Genomic DNA, 13,788 nt, shown 5'->3' on the forward strand with positions numbered 1-13,788 from the left:
CACCAAGACAGTGTGATGTTAGCAGAAAGTACTGGACACCAGCTCCAAGTGAGTGAGTCACTACCTACTCTCAAGTCCAGGCCAGCTACTTCCCACACCAGCTATCTGGAGCCCAGAGAAGAGTGAAAGCCACCATGTGGCAGATCAGCAAGTGTATGTGGACTGGACACCAGCCATGGTGTCAGGTGGAATATTCAACCTAGACTACCCAGAATACGGCCACCTGGTCCGACAAGAAGTGCCTACTAAGTGTCCACAGAGCCCAGGAACAGCCTCACCAACACTTATGCTCCAGAGCCAGAGCTAGGAGAGAAGGAGGTTGGAGTCCACAGGATGGGGACAAGTGGAAAGTGACAGCATTGCAAGCGAGCAAAAGACCAAGACCAAGCAGGAGCTAAGAACCCACGGGAGGAGAGCCCCAAAACTCTAGTGCAAACAGAAAGCTCCCCCAGCCTCCCACTCTCCATCCAAGCATCACCCACTGGACAGCTGGAGACTAGCCAGGCTGAGCCCTCCCCACCTACTGCACCATCAGAGCCTAGCCTACGGCCCTCACTGCCTCCACCCTTACCCACTTTGCCCAGAGGAGGCCCAGCTCTGCCCTCCACCACCTTTAAAGTATAATGTCTTTTTAAAAGTAATACGTCATAAGCATAAATTTGGCGTTACTTAAAGTTAGACAATTTTTTTTGTCTACTTGTCTACCACCATAGTTTGTACCTGCCCTCAGGTTCTGTTGGCTGCTGTATTCCCAGAGCTAAAGATTGTGTATAAATGGAAGGGGCCTCAGTGAGCAGTAACTGAATGAGAAAATATACAAGGCAAAGAGAACCCCAATTGCATCTCTAAGTGAATAAAGAGCCACAGTAATTTCCCATACAAACGAAGAGAAGATAGGACTATGAAAGACCTAACAAAGCAGTTTTCTAATCTACATTCTCTGGGAATCAGGTAAGGATGGATTAAAACATAAAGAAAAAGAATTTATCTTGAGCTGTCTGCAGAGCTGTCTTAGAGAAGGTGACACGCTCTGCAACCACTAAGTCTCAGGTCAGGGGAGGCTGCAGTAGAAGCAACCAAACCCACTAAATGTCAAGAAGGCGCCTTTGGCTCTCACTTGGGAGTTTTTGCATGCTGTGCTAGGAACTGTGACTATGTCAAGCAAGAAGAGTGGCTGGGTCTGCAGATAATATCAAACCACCCACTACCTATAGGGCCTCCTCCCATTACATGATGGTTCTCCAACATCTGGAGCATAGAACTATTTTGAATTGAGGCAAAACTGTGACTTGAGCGCCCCCTGCTGCCTGGGAGCCTGCCATTGCCAGTATCTGAAAAAAAAAACGGTACTGGTGTCAGTATCTGTGGCAACTCCAGCTCAAGTAAAAGAGCTCAAACCAGCTCTTCCAGCACAGTTCCCTGGAGGGAACCAATACAAATGACAGGTCCCTTGAGTGCTGGAAAGTCGAGGAGTAGTGGCTAAAAACATGGGTTTTATCCAGGGACAGAGATCAGGGTATACAGGATAGGCGGTTCTGGCCCACAGATAGGGAAATGCCAAAGGAAGATCAATGTGGAGGCAAAAAGTGATGGTTTAGGGCCAGCTAGGCTACTCAGTGAAATGCTGTCTCGAAAATCAAAACAAGGGCCAGAGAGACGACTCATTGAATAAAGACACGTGCTACCAAGCTTGATGAGTTTGATCCCTGGAACTTACACAGTAGGAGAGAAATGAATCCCACAAGTTGTCTTCTGACCTCCACACTCACACTGTGGCACAAGCTGCGTGTGTGCGCACACACACACACACACACACACACACACACACACACACGGGAGGGGGAGGGAGGTGGTTCCTGTCCTCTTCAGTGCCACAGAACATCACATTTCAACTCATGGGTGATGAGGTCAAGGAGAATTGGAAATACTCAGACAGGCAAAGCATTATGGGACACAGGCGTCCCATGGGAGGTCTATGCCTCCCTTCCAGCTGGTCCTGGCTATGCCTCCTTCTTCTAGCTTCAGGCTCTGCTGAAGCTTCAGTACAGCTTTCTTCCTAGGGCTGGTCCTGCAACTTCCCGTCATCAGGACCAAACCTGCTCCAACTGTGAGGGTCCACTGTGTACAGGTGGCAGGCATGGTGGTTTTCCCTCCTGGCTGTCCGTGTGCCAGGCTAAACACCACCAGTGGTGCAGCTGCTTTAACCTAGATTTCCCTACGTCTTCCCTTCCTGTGTTGCTTAGTGGGTCTGTCTGTTGTGCTTCCTAGAATCTGCAGGATTTTGGAAAAGCAGCAAATCCATACATGAACAAGGGCTCTTTAATAAATTATTAGAGATGGCTGGTATCTCCAGCACCCCTAGAAAGAGCTTTTCATAAACACTTATGTCCCCATCTCTTCACCCCACAAATAGCAAAAGCCAAAGGCAGGGATCCTGCAGCAATCAAAGATGCAGCTAGTGAGGGGGCCTGATGTTTACCCAGGTAGCTTCTCCCTGTAGGATCACACCACCCTGTCTCACCATCCCACTGCTCCAACTGCCACCCAACCTCGGGAGCTAACCTGCAAGCCAGGCATGGCAACACTTGGGCTGAGCATCAACAAACAAACAAACAAACAAACAGGCTATGAAGATGGTTTAGTCTCCATACTAAAGCGCTTGCCTTGCAAAGCACAACAACTCAAGTTCCTTTTTTTTTTTTTTTAAAGTCAGCAATGTTGACCTGTTACACCCTGTATTGGGAGGCAGAGAAAGCTGATCCCTGGAGCCTGAAGCTGGTGGTCAGTGAGAACCTAGCACCAAAAAAAAAAAAAAAAAAAAAAAAAGTTGAACAACAGATGAGGAACTGCACCTAAGGATGTCCTCCAGTCTCCACATACAAGGACACACATCAGCACCTATACGTACACAAAAAGACACACAAAGCCTGAAGCTGGTCTTAAATTGGAATTACCTTTTATGTGTATGTGTGCGCGCATGTGTGAACCCCAGAGTTTTGCACACACTAGGCAATTGCTAGGCAAGGACTCTATCACTGAGTAATCACAACCCTGAATTACTTTTTTGATTAATATTTCTCTTCCAAACATCTGATTCTCTTTGACAACCACTGGACACTACCTCTTACCATAGTGCAGCATGGTGAGAACACTTGATGCCACAAATACTAGGACTTAAGAGCAGGCTAAGGAGATAGAGACAGAGAGACAGAGAATGCCATGGCTTCCAAATTCCCAGACAGGGCATGGGCATACTCACACTGCATACACTAAAGCTTAACACAGAGCTGCCCGACTTTCAGCTCCAAGAGGTCTGCAGGCCCACTCCTCTCTGTCCTCTACCAGGCTGAAGCCGCCAGCTCATCCCGTTTACTCTGCCAGTGACCTCGCTCTTCTCACCATGCTGCCTCTGAAGGAGAGGAACACTGGGCATATACAGAAGAGACTCCAATGCAGCCCTAAGGGCAGCCCACAGCTGCTTACTCAGACCTGCTCTAAGGCCCTGCTTTCCTTCTCACCAACTCTCCTTCCTCCCTTCCTCCCTAGAATTGAGAACAGTCTGTCCAGACCACTCCCACTGCCTCTCTGGCCTTCGTCTCCCCCCACTCTCTCAGGCATACCTTCGAAGTCTGACCTAGCTATGTTCATGCCTCCTCAGATCCACACTGAGCACCCAGCACTGGGACAAACACATAACCATGGCACCAACTTAAAGATGGAAAATTGATTTGGGTTTACAATTTCAGAGGTTTTAGTTCATGGACAACAGATGCAAATTTTTCCTACATCGGTGAGAGAGAACAAATGGCAGAGGGGTATGGAAGAGTGAGGCTGTTCACTTCACAGTGGCCAGCAAGGAGAAAGAGTGAGAAAGAGGAAGAGAGAGTTAAAATGGAGAGCAAGCAAGAAAGAGTAAGACTGAGAGAGAGGGGGAGGGAGGGAGGGAGGGAGGGAAGGAGGAAGGGAGGGGTAGACAGAGGGAAAACAAACAGTTCCTAAGGATTCATTCCATAGGTGACTGGCTCCTCCAGCTAAGCCCCATCCACTCCAGTTAAGATCCTAGCATCTTTTTTCTTAATTAATTTTTTATTGGATATTTTATTTACATTTCAGATGTTATTCCCTTTCCCCATTCCTCCCCCCATCCAGAAACCCCCATCCCATCCCCCTCCTCCTGCTTCTATGAGGATGTGCCCCTACCCACCCACTCCAGCCTCCCTGCCCTCGAATTCCCCCACACTGGGGCATCCAGCCTTCACTGAACCAAGCACCTCCTCTCCCTCCTATGCCCGTCAAGGCCATCCTCCCCTACATATACAGCTGGAGCCATGGGGCCCTTCCTATGTGCTCTCAGGCTGGTGGTTTAGACCCTGGGAGCTCTGGTTGGTTGGTATTGTTGCTCTCCCCATGGGGCAGCAAACCCTTTCAGTTCCTTGAGTCTTCTCTCTAACTCCTCCATTGGGAACCCCATGATCAGTTCAATGGTTAGCTGTGACCATCTGCCTCTGGATATGTCAGACTCTGGCAGACCTCTAAGGAGACAGCTATATCAGGCTCCTGTCAGCATGCACTTCCTGACATTCACATCAGCGTCTACCTTTGGTGACTGCACATGGGATGGATACCCAGGTGGAATGGTCTTCAGACGGCTCCTCCTTTAGTTTCTGTCCCATTCCAGCTAAGCCACACCCAGTAAAGATCCTAGCACCTCTTAAACTAGCACTAAGCACCAAGACATAGGGATAAAAATCTTCAACCAATGAGCTTCAGGGTACATTTCAAACTCAAATCCTACCTAAAAATGGTTAAAATGGCAAGCTTCAGCATGTGTATTTTCCCACAATAAAAACTTTAAGTACAGATCTTTTCTCCTATTGGCCCTTTGTATTTCCACAAAAAAAAATTATAAAAATAATCTTAAATTCAGCAAACACCTGCTGGGATATTGATTAAAACTGCACTGAACCACAATAGGATAAAGTAACCCAGACGGTTTTTACTTTAGGTGAAACAAATCAAGCACAGAGAGGCAACACCCAATGAACTCACTCTGTGAAGCCCGAAAAGCCTGATGGCAGAAGAAAGGATTTGGGGGGTGGGGGGAGCTACTAGAGGCTCAGTCAACTCAGGGCAAGGCTGGAGTGTAGTTAAAAGACACAACACTACACTTAGAAAAAAAATTAAAATATGTGTGTGTGTGTACCACAACACACATGTGGAGGTCAGAGGACAACTTGTAAGAATTGGGTCTCTCCTTCCACTATATGGGTCTCAGGGATCAAACTCAGGTTTCCAGGCTTGACAACAAGTATCTTTAAGATCTTCTGAGCTACCTTACTGATCCAGGATTTTTTTTTTTTAACCACATGGTGAGCCACAATAGACTGTACTCTTAAAACTGATCAAGAAATTTGATGTTAAATGTTCTCCACACACACACACACACACACACACACACACACACACACACACACACAATGTGGTTACATGTAATACCAATTAAATACCTCAAGACATGATGTTGTACTTGATAAATATATATAGCTATATGTCAACTTACACTTGAAAAAGAATACACTGCATTGGATCACAGATCCTTTCCTAGCTGTGTTCACACTGACTTTTGTAGGGTATCCATGTATCCTGCAGCCTTGCTAATCTACTCATTACTCTGAGTAACTGGCCATCCCTTGGGATTTTCTGTTATAACTTTTATCGCTTGAGAATACTAACATTTTCATTTATTTTTGGCAAGCATTGCACATGTCTGCTGTTATCTCCTGTGTGTCTCAACAACCAGTAGAAACTTCAATGGAAAGTAGAAGTAGACACTGTGTCTTGCCTGGTCTTAGGAAAGCTTAGTATGATGTGTGCCATGTCACGCCATGCCACACCACGCCACACCACGGCAGGGCCATTCTGAGAGCTTTGTGGGACCTTGGATGCTCCTTTTCATTCTTACATTGTTAGCTTTTGTTCACCATATATTGACAATGAACAATATCAAATGCCTTTCCTACCTGTTTAGATAATATGTAACTATTTCCTACTTTATTCTGTTAATGTATCATTCCAGATATAGTCAAGTTGACAACCAGGAATAGCCACCACACAAGGTTATTATAGCGCCTCATATAAACCAGCTGAGGGTATAAAGTACTCCCTTTATCTACTGTTAGATTAACTGCTGCTTTACCCTTGATTATTGTCCTGCTTCTGCTCCTGTTCTATGGCTCTTGTCCAACCTGAGATGACATTCCACTCTCCTTGTGCACACTGTTGGGCTGGGGAAACAGCCCAATCTATGCAGGCCTGTCCACAAGCATTAGGACCTGAGCTGGGATTACCAGCACCTACATAACGGCTGGGGCATGGTGCTACACATCTTCAATCCCTGTGCTTGGAGGGCAGCCTAGCAGAATCAAAGAGCTACACAGTTTCAGTGAGAAAACTAGCTTCAACTATAAAGTGAAGGCAGACCAAGAAAGACACCAGACGCCAACCTCTGACATCCATCTGCATGCACATGTACATACACTCGCATGAACATGTACATACATCCCCCCACACACACATGCATACACACACACACACAAAAAGAAAAGAAAAAGAAACTATAAGAAAGTTAAATCAGTAATCTCTCGTTGGTGTTTTGAGTCACTGTGAGAGAACTACTCTGGGGAGGACTGCAGCCCATACTGGGGACAAAGTTGTTGAGATTCACGGTAGCAGTGATGTGTGTCAGAGGCTGTACACATGGTAGTAAGCCAAGAATAAGAGCACCAAGGTGAAAGCAAGGCCAGGTATAACCTTCAAAGAGCCACACCTAGGTACTAACTTCTGCCGATGGGGCTTCTAACAGCTTTCCAAAGTAGTGCTAGCAGCTAAGGACAAAGCATTCAAAACATGAGCCTGTGCAGGGCATTCCAGGTTCAAACCTAACAAGTTTTAGCCACACCCTGCATGTTTAGGCAGGTAGTATTTCCATTGGCTGTTCAGTTCAAAACACTTCCTAATATCCACGAGGATTTCTTCTTTGAACTGGGTGAGTTAACAAGGACGGCTCACTGAGCTGACAGGTACTGCTCTTTCTAGTCTGCTGCAATGAGGCTGTGCATCCTTTGTCACTCACTCTTCTTACTTTATGATCCAGCATGTGCTCAGCTTTGCAACCTTCCATGAGGATGTAATGAGAAAGCACTAAGTACCAAGTCATAGCAATGGGGGAAGACTAATGTGTCTAGAGGGACTGGGCACAATGAAAGCAAACGGTGGAAGAGGCAGAATTAAGTTCAGCACCATTCCATCCCTGCAGCCAGAGGGCAGGTAGGCAGAGGCCTCCAGAGACTCAGGTAGGAGACAGAATGCTTGGCTCCAGTACACCTTCCTCACAGAGGGCAGAACAAGGTGTTCCTGGGTGCCAGCTGGCTGGAAGCTACCAAGGGTATTGCTTAATCAATCCAAAAGAAATCAAGATAGATGACCAGGAAGCCAAGTAAAGACATGATTCTGTTCAACTTGCAAACTTAAGCCATTTCTCAAACTGGAAATCACTAATTAAGGGAAAGATTAGGAGACAATCAAGAAGGTCCCATGACACCAAGGCAAGTGTCATCAATAGTAATGCCTCAGATTCCCCTAGTGTTCAACTTGGCAGAATCTAGAATCACCTGGGAGATGGGCCTCTGGGCATGCCTGTGGAAGATTATCTTAAATGTGTTATTTGAAATTGATGTGGAGAACCCCATCTTTGTTTGTTTGGTTGGTTGGTTTTGGTTTTTGTAGACAGAGTTTCTTTGTGTAGCTCTGGCTGTTTGCATCCTGGAACTCACTCTGTAGACCAAGGTATCTCTACCTCAGAGATTTGCCTGCCTCTGCCTCCTGAGTGTTGGGATCAAAGGCCTGCACCACCACTGCCCAGCTAGGAACCCCATCTTAATCATGGGTGAGGCCATTCTCTGCAGAAGATCCAGGTGTATAAATTGAGAAAGCCAGTTGAGAACAAGCATGACAATTCGTCACTCCTTGCATTGAACTCCTGCCACCATGACTCCTCTGCTATGATGAACCATAACCTTGAGCTGTGAACCAGAATAAATTCTTTCTCCCTTAAGTTGCTTTTGCCAGGGTACTGGGCAGCAGCATGCTGGGAGTATGTGCAGCTATTCTGGGCCAACATCAATGCTGCCACCCTGTCACAGGATATTCAGAGAGAACCTGAGCCCCCGGATCATCACAACATTACAGGGCTCATGACACCTGGGAGGGCAGAAGACAGACCTGCACTCAGGGCTGCCCATTAGCAGAGTGGTCAGAAGCTGAATGCCCCTTCTCAGGAGACAAGTCCTTAGCACAGACCTCTCACCATTCACACAGAAGTAAAGGTCTGGAGGCCTGACTGGACTCTTGATGCTGACTGCCTCTCCCTTGGGAACATGGCTCAGACCCTCCTGGCCATAGTGTTCCCACTGCTTACTTCCTGCTGCTAAAAGCAGCTCCCAGTTATGCTGGGCCAGATGGACACAATGTTTCTACATGGGACAATGGTCAGATTCCAGGTATCAAACTTTCCTCATGAGTGTGATACTAGTTCTTTCCTGGGGTAAGCCTAGCAACAATCTAGGAGAGACAGCAAGGAGACAGCTCCTCCTTATCCAGGGAGGAGCAGGCTATAGATCACAGGTCACTCACAGCCAGGGAACCCACACCTAGGGCCACACAGGGAAGTGCTTGTAACCAGTGACTGTGAAGGACAGTGGATGAGATGGTGAAGCAAATGGATCAGGATGGAGTGCCCAGAAAGATCAGACTGTGACACGGTAGCTTGGACACATTTGTGTGTAAGAAGAATAAGCCCAGGTAAGACTATGCAAAAGATTATGAGGACAGGTGATGAGGCTGGAGGAGAGAAGGGGAAGGCCTCAAAATGGCAGGAGTGGCCAAGAGCATGAAGACCCTGTCCCACACTAGACACTCAGCAAAGTACTTCGAAGGACAAGGCCCACCTTCAGCACTAGGCTGAGAGTGCAAGAATGGAGTGGCACAGGGCAGCACCAACATCAGCTCATGGCAGGCTCAGTCCCAGCTGCCTCCTGCCCACGGACAGCTGCTTGTCACATGGCCTCCAGTGAGTGAGCTGTTCACTCTCTAGCCATCAGGGTGATGTCTCGGCACTCTGCTGCACTCTATAGTAGCCCCGGTCACCAGGGCCAGCTGAACCCAAGGGCCATGGAGCCTACAGACACAGACATTTGGAGGAAACTTCTAGCACACCTGCCACAGCAGCCAAGGACAGTAGACAAGGCAGGAGGCGCAGCTCCTCAGGTGGCCAGGGTTACCTGTAGCTTATGCACTTTGAAATCTTCAGGGTAAACTCAGAAAAATTAAACAAGAGGCTACCCATGTGAAAAGCCACTGCTCCACTGTCCTGTGGCCCAAAAAGTATCTCATAGCCAGTCTACAATTGGGCTTCCTATCTGTCAAGTGGCCATATCAGTAAGACATGCTGGCACAGGCCTGGCTCCTAGTCCTTAGGAGGCCGTGGCACAAAGACTGAGTTCAAGGCCAGTGGGCAAGCAGACAACCCTCTTATCGGCTCCTCTGAGGACAGGAAGGAGAGCAAATGGGTCAGGACAGAGTGCTGCCCTTACTTACTCCTAACTGCCGACAACAGCAAGACTCCAGTTGCTGGCCAGCAGGAAGACCCAGCATATTCATGGAGATGAAGGAAGCAAAACAGTAGCCTAAACCTCTACAGTAGCCTAAACCTCTACAGTAGCTTCTGGAACCGCCCCCAGGAAGCGACATACATGCTCAGGGCTCAGACCCACGGAGGCCTCTTCTTGCACAAGCACAGACACAAGCACCCCTGGCAGAAAACCCAACCCAGAGTCAGGCTAACTGTAATCCACCTTCTGGTGAGACACATAAGGGTCCCAAGGCTGGACCTTGCCTCACAGCCTCTGCCTAACACCTTTTATTCTTCTGCACTATGGAACAGCTCTGCGGCAGGTCTTCACTGTCACCTTGCAAAATGCTGAAGCAGCCATTAGGGACACGGATAGACACCTGCCACTCAGCTCTTCCACTTATAGAAACATTCTAGTACTAGCACGCATGTGCATGGGATGTATATGAGAACACTGACACAGCTTCTTCAGAGTGGACATGTCATCTTCCTCCGATTGTTCATCAAGACGGGAGTTTATGACACTATGCCACATAAAACTACAACATACACCTTGAGAGAAAATGGGCTGCCTTAAAAAGTGTAAGAATAAGGCAAGGGGTACAACTGTGTCTGTCAGAATTCAGAAACGAAGGCAGCAACATGATCTGTGGGTGCCAAGGCCTCAGGGAGGGAACAGGAAGAGCATAGAGGACCCCGTGTGTTGTATGGGCTAGTATGCATGGCATGGCTTGTATGCCCATACACAGAGGACACCCTTCTGTCATTGCTGCTGCACTGTCAGGAGCAGCAATGCACCCACTGGCCGTGACAGGTACTCAACCCTCACATGGTGACAACTGGTACACCATCAAGACTTGCTTTCTGCTCTAGTTTTCTATAAACCTAAAACTTCCCCAAAATAAAATCTAGTCTTAAAATGGCCTTTGATCTGGGATGACCAGGTCTTTAAGGAAGGGCAGGGGTCAGTCCTACCTCAATTGTCCCAAAGGATTAAACATATTCGTTTCTGATCAGGGCTCCCCAGTATGGGGGTCCAGATGACTCAAGTACTTTGAGATACACGAAAACTCTAGCCATGTGTCCTGGAAGCTCCTGCTGAGGGGGAGAGTCCAATGGGTTCCTAGGAGGGTAGGTACAAATCTTCCTTTGGACGGGAACAGAGGGGAAACAGTGGCAGAAGTACACAGTAGTCAGCAAGGCCAATCCACCTACCTCAAGATCATCAAGGGAGCGCGTGATGCTGAATCTCCTAGATCTTCCAAAGGATCTGCGAGCTGAGGTGCGCTGAGAAGTCTGGGCCAGGGCAACTCCTCGTCCCAATTTTGTACTCTAAATACAAAGAAAAAGATATGTGAGGTTACCCTCCTGGGAAGAGACAATCAGTTCTGTCCTTTGTGCTCCACTGAAGGAAGAGCCAAGCCCAGGAAGCACTGTGGGAGGTTCACTTGAAGTCATTGTTCGGGACACTTTAATTAAAATATTTACCACAAAATATGCAAACAATTGCAAGAGTCCACCCAGGATCTTTAGCTATCTGTTGTTAGCTACCAACTGTGTGCCCTAGATGATAAGGCCCATTCTGCTTTCCCACCAAATACAGACAGCCGTTCCAGGAACGGACTGATAGTGTATGAACAATCAGCCCATGTGAAGGCTGTCTTCACCTGCCTGTGCTTCCATGTCATCTTAGATCACTTCAAGAAGCCAAGGATGCTCTAGCCAGTGTCTGAGGATCATACCAGCAAAAGACTCATGTTTCTTCCTCTAGGAAATGACAAGGTAGTGCTGCTATTTCCTCTCAATTCAAACGCACCCTCCTGGGAGGCTAAGAAGACTTAAGCAGTTAACAAAATGGGGAAGCTAATAGAACCAGGCTTATGGTCTGGAGAGATGGTTCAGCAGTTAGGAGTATTTGATGTTCTTCCAGAGGATCCAAGTCTAAATTCTAGCACCTATGTCAGGTGGATCACAACCATCTATGACTCTGGTTCCAGGGGTTAAGATACCCTCTTCTGGCCTCCTGTGGCACCCATACATGGCATAAACATACACATTTAAGGCCGGGCGGTGGTGGCGCACGCCTTTAATCCCAGCACTTGGGAGGCAGAGGCAGGTGGATTTCTGAGTTCAAGGCCAGCCTGGTCTACCGAGTGAGTTCCAGGACAGCCAGGGCTACACAGAGAAACCCTGCCTCGAAAAACAAAAACAAACAAACAAACAAAAAAAAAAAAAAACATACACATTTAAGAAAAAGGGGAAGAGTGTACCCAACAGGAAGGTAGGCTGGCTTGAACAGCTTAGAAAGTTGAAAGAACTCACAAAGCCTCCTCAATGAAAGCAGTGAGCTATTGTTAAGTGAGGAACTACCAGGGCACAGCTTTCATGAGTCCCCTCTCATACTGGAAAGAGCTCCTCAGTGATGCAGGTGCCTAAAGATGCCCACAGTCCTGTAGCAGCCCCTCAGTAATACCCTGTAATCTCCTCAATACGCTCACTAGTTCATGGAGCTGGCCCTATACCACTCAGATTCCCCACAGAAAGAGCACATTGGAAGACAGTCCCCAGACATGACGTTCAGCTGTGCTCAGAACACCAGTGCTGGCAGCCATTGCCCCACCCACATCCAGCGCTTACTCACCATCCCACGTGGACACTGTCCCCATGTCTGTTTTTTTCTCTGATAATGACCACTCAGGGCCTCATATAAGCAGAATCACCACACCCTCATCTCTTTGGCCATACTGCCCTCAAGGCTCACTCATGTTGCAGCACATGTCAGGATGCCTTCCCTTTCCAGGGCTGAAGTCTACTGTATGAAGAAGCTACATTTCCTTCTTTTGTTCTTCCATCCATGGACACTTAGGCTGCCTCCATGTCTTGGCTGCTAGGATAATACAACTGTAAACTCCAGTGTACAAACATCTGTTCTGGTCTCTGCTTTTTTCTTTTCTTTTCTCCCGGCACCCTGGTTTTTGTTTGGTTAGTTTGGGTTTTTTGTTTTGGTTTCTTTGATACAGAGTTTGCCTGTGTACCCCTGGCTGTCCTAGAACTAACTCTGTACACCAGGGTGGCTTTTAACTCAGAAATCTGCCTGCCTGTGCTTTCCAAGTGTTAGGATTAAAGGCGGGCACCACCACCACCCAGCTAGTCTCTGCTTTCAATTCTTCTGGCTATACCAGAAATGGAATTGCTCAATTATATGGTAATTCCACCTAAAAGAATGTTAAGGATATGCCACACTGTTCCACTGTGGATTCCCACCAGCAGTGCACACAGCTTTAATTCACAAGTCCTATCCAGGACCTGGTACTTCCTAATTTTGACAGTGGTCATCTCAATGGGCTGAGATGTGCTGAGCTGTGGTTTTGAGAATCACCCGCCTAGTGACCAGCACTAAAGGGTTAAACATTTTTTCACATGCTTTTGGCATATGAGTATCTTCTTTGCAAAGGTATTATCAAGTCCTTTGCCTGTTTTTTATTTTTTAAATCAAGTTTTTACTTTTCTAATACTATACTGTGGTGTCCATACATGCTGGACCTAAGTTCTGTCAGATCTGTTTGGGCATTCTCTCCATATTAAGGCCATTTTCCCTTGTTGCTTATTTTCTTCAATAAACACAAGTTTTGCATTTTAAGATAATAAATTTCTGTACTTCCTCCCTTTGTTGCCTATAAGCAGGAACTTAGTCTATCCTGGAAACACCTATCTCTGCCCTCCCAATGCCAGGGACAAATCAAGTGTTCCCTCCGTCTTTCTGACCAGATGTTGGACAAGAGGTTGGCCGTAAACAGAGACCAGATCATCTGAAGGTTCTTCGAGATGTGACACAGGATTCTGACACTATTTGGAACTGACAGGTTTGTTTTTTCTGGCATATCAATCGGGGTCCCCATGAGGCATTTCGGTGGAGAGAAGTCTGTGTGTCAAGCAGCTGATTAGGTACTGGAGGACAGGGCAGGTAAAGAGGTCCTAGGATGTCCTAGAGGAGGAAGGGGACACTTCGCACTAGAAGCTCCTAGGAAGGACCACAGAGTAGGACTCAGACCTCAGGGCCACTCAGAATCTCTGAGGGGAAGAAGTGAGGCCAATGAGCT

At 47.3% G+C, this 13,788-nt stretch overlaps 1 protein-coding gene across 1 annotated transcript in view; it reads right to left on the reverse strand.

The window, feature by feature from the left end:
• Rgs12 (regulator of G protein signaling 12) overlaps positions 1-13,788 on the reverse strand; it is a 97,125-nt gene that overhangs the window by 55,641 nt on the left and 27,696 nt on the right. The window contains exon 3 of the mRNA XM_028758196.1: positions 10,904-11,020. Within this exon, the coding sequence (XP_028614029.1) occupies positions 10,904-11,020 (117 nt within the window). The remainder of the gene's footprint in view (positions 1-10,903; positions 11,021-13,788) is intronic.

This window comes from Grammomys surdaster, unplaced genomic scaffold (genome assembly GCF_004785775.1).
Source record: "Grammomys surdaster isolate TR1022 unplaced genomic scaffold, NIH_TR_1.0 126187, whole genome shotgun sequence".
Classification (NCBI taxonomy): Eukaryota; Metazoa; Chordata; class Mammalia; order Rodentia; family Muridae; genus Grammomys; species Grammomys surdaster.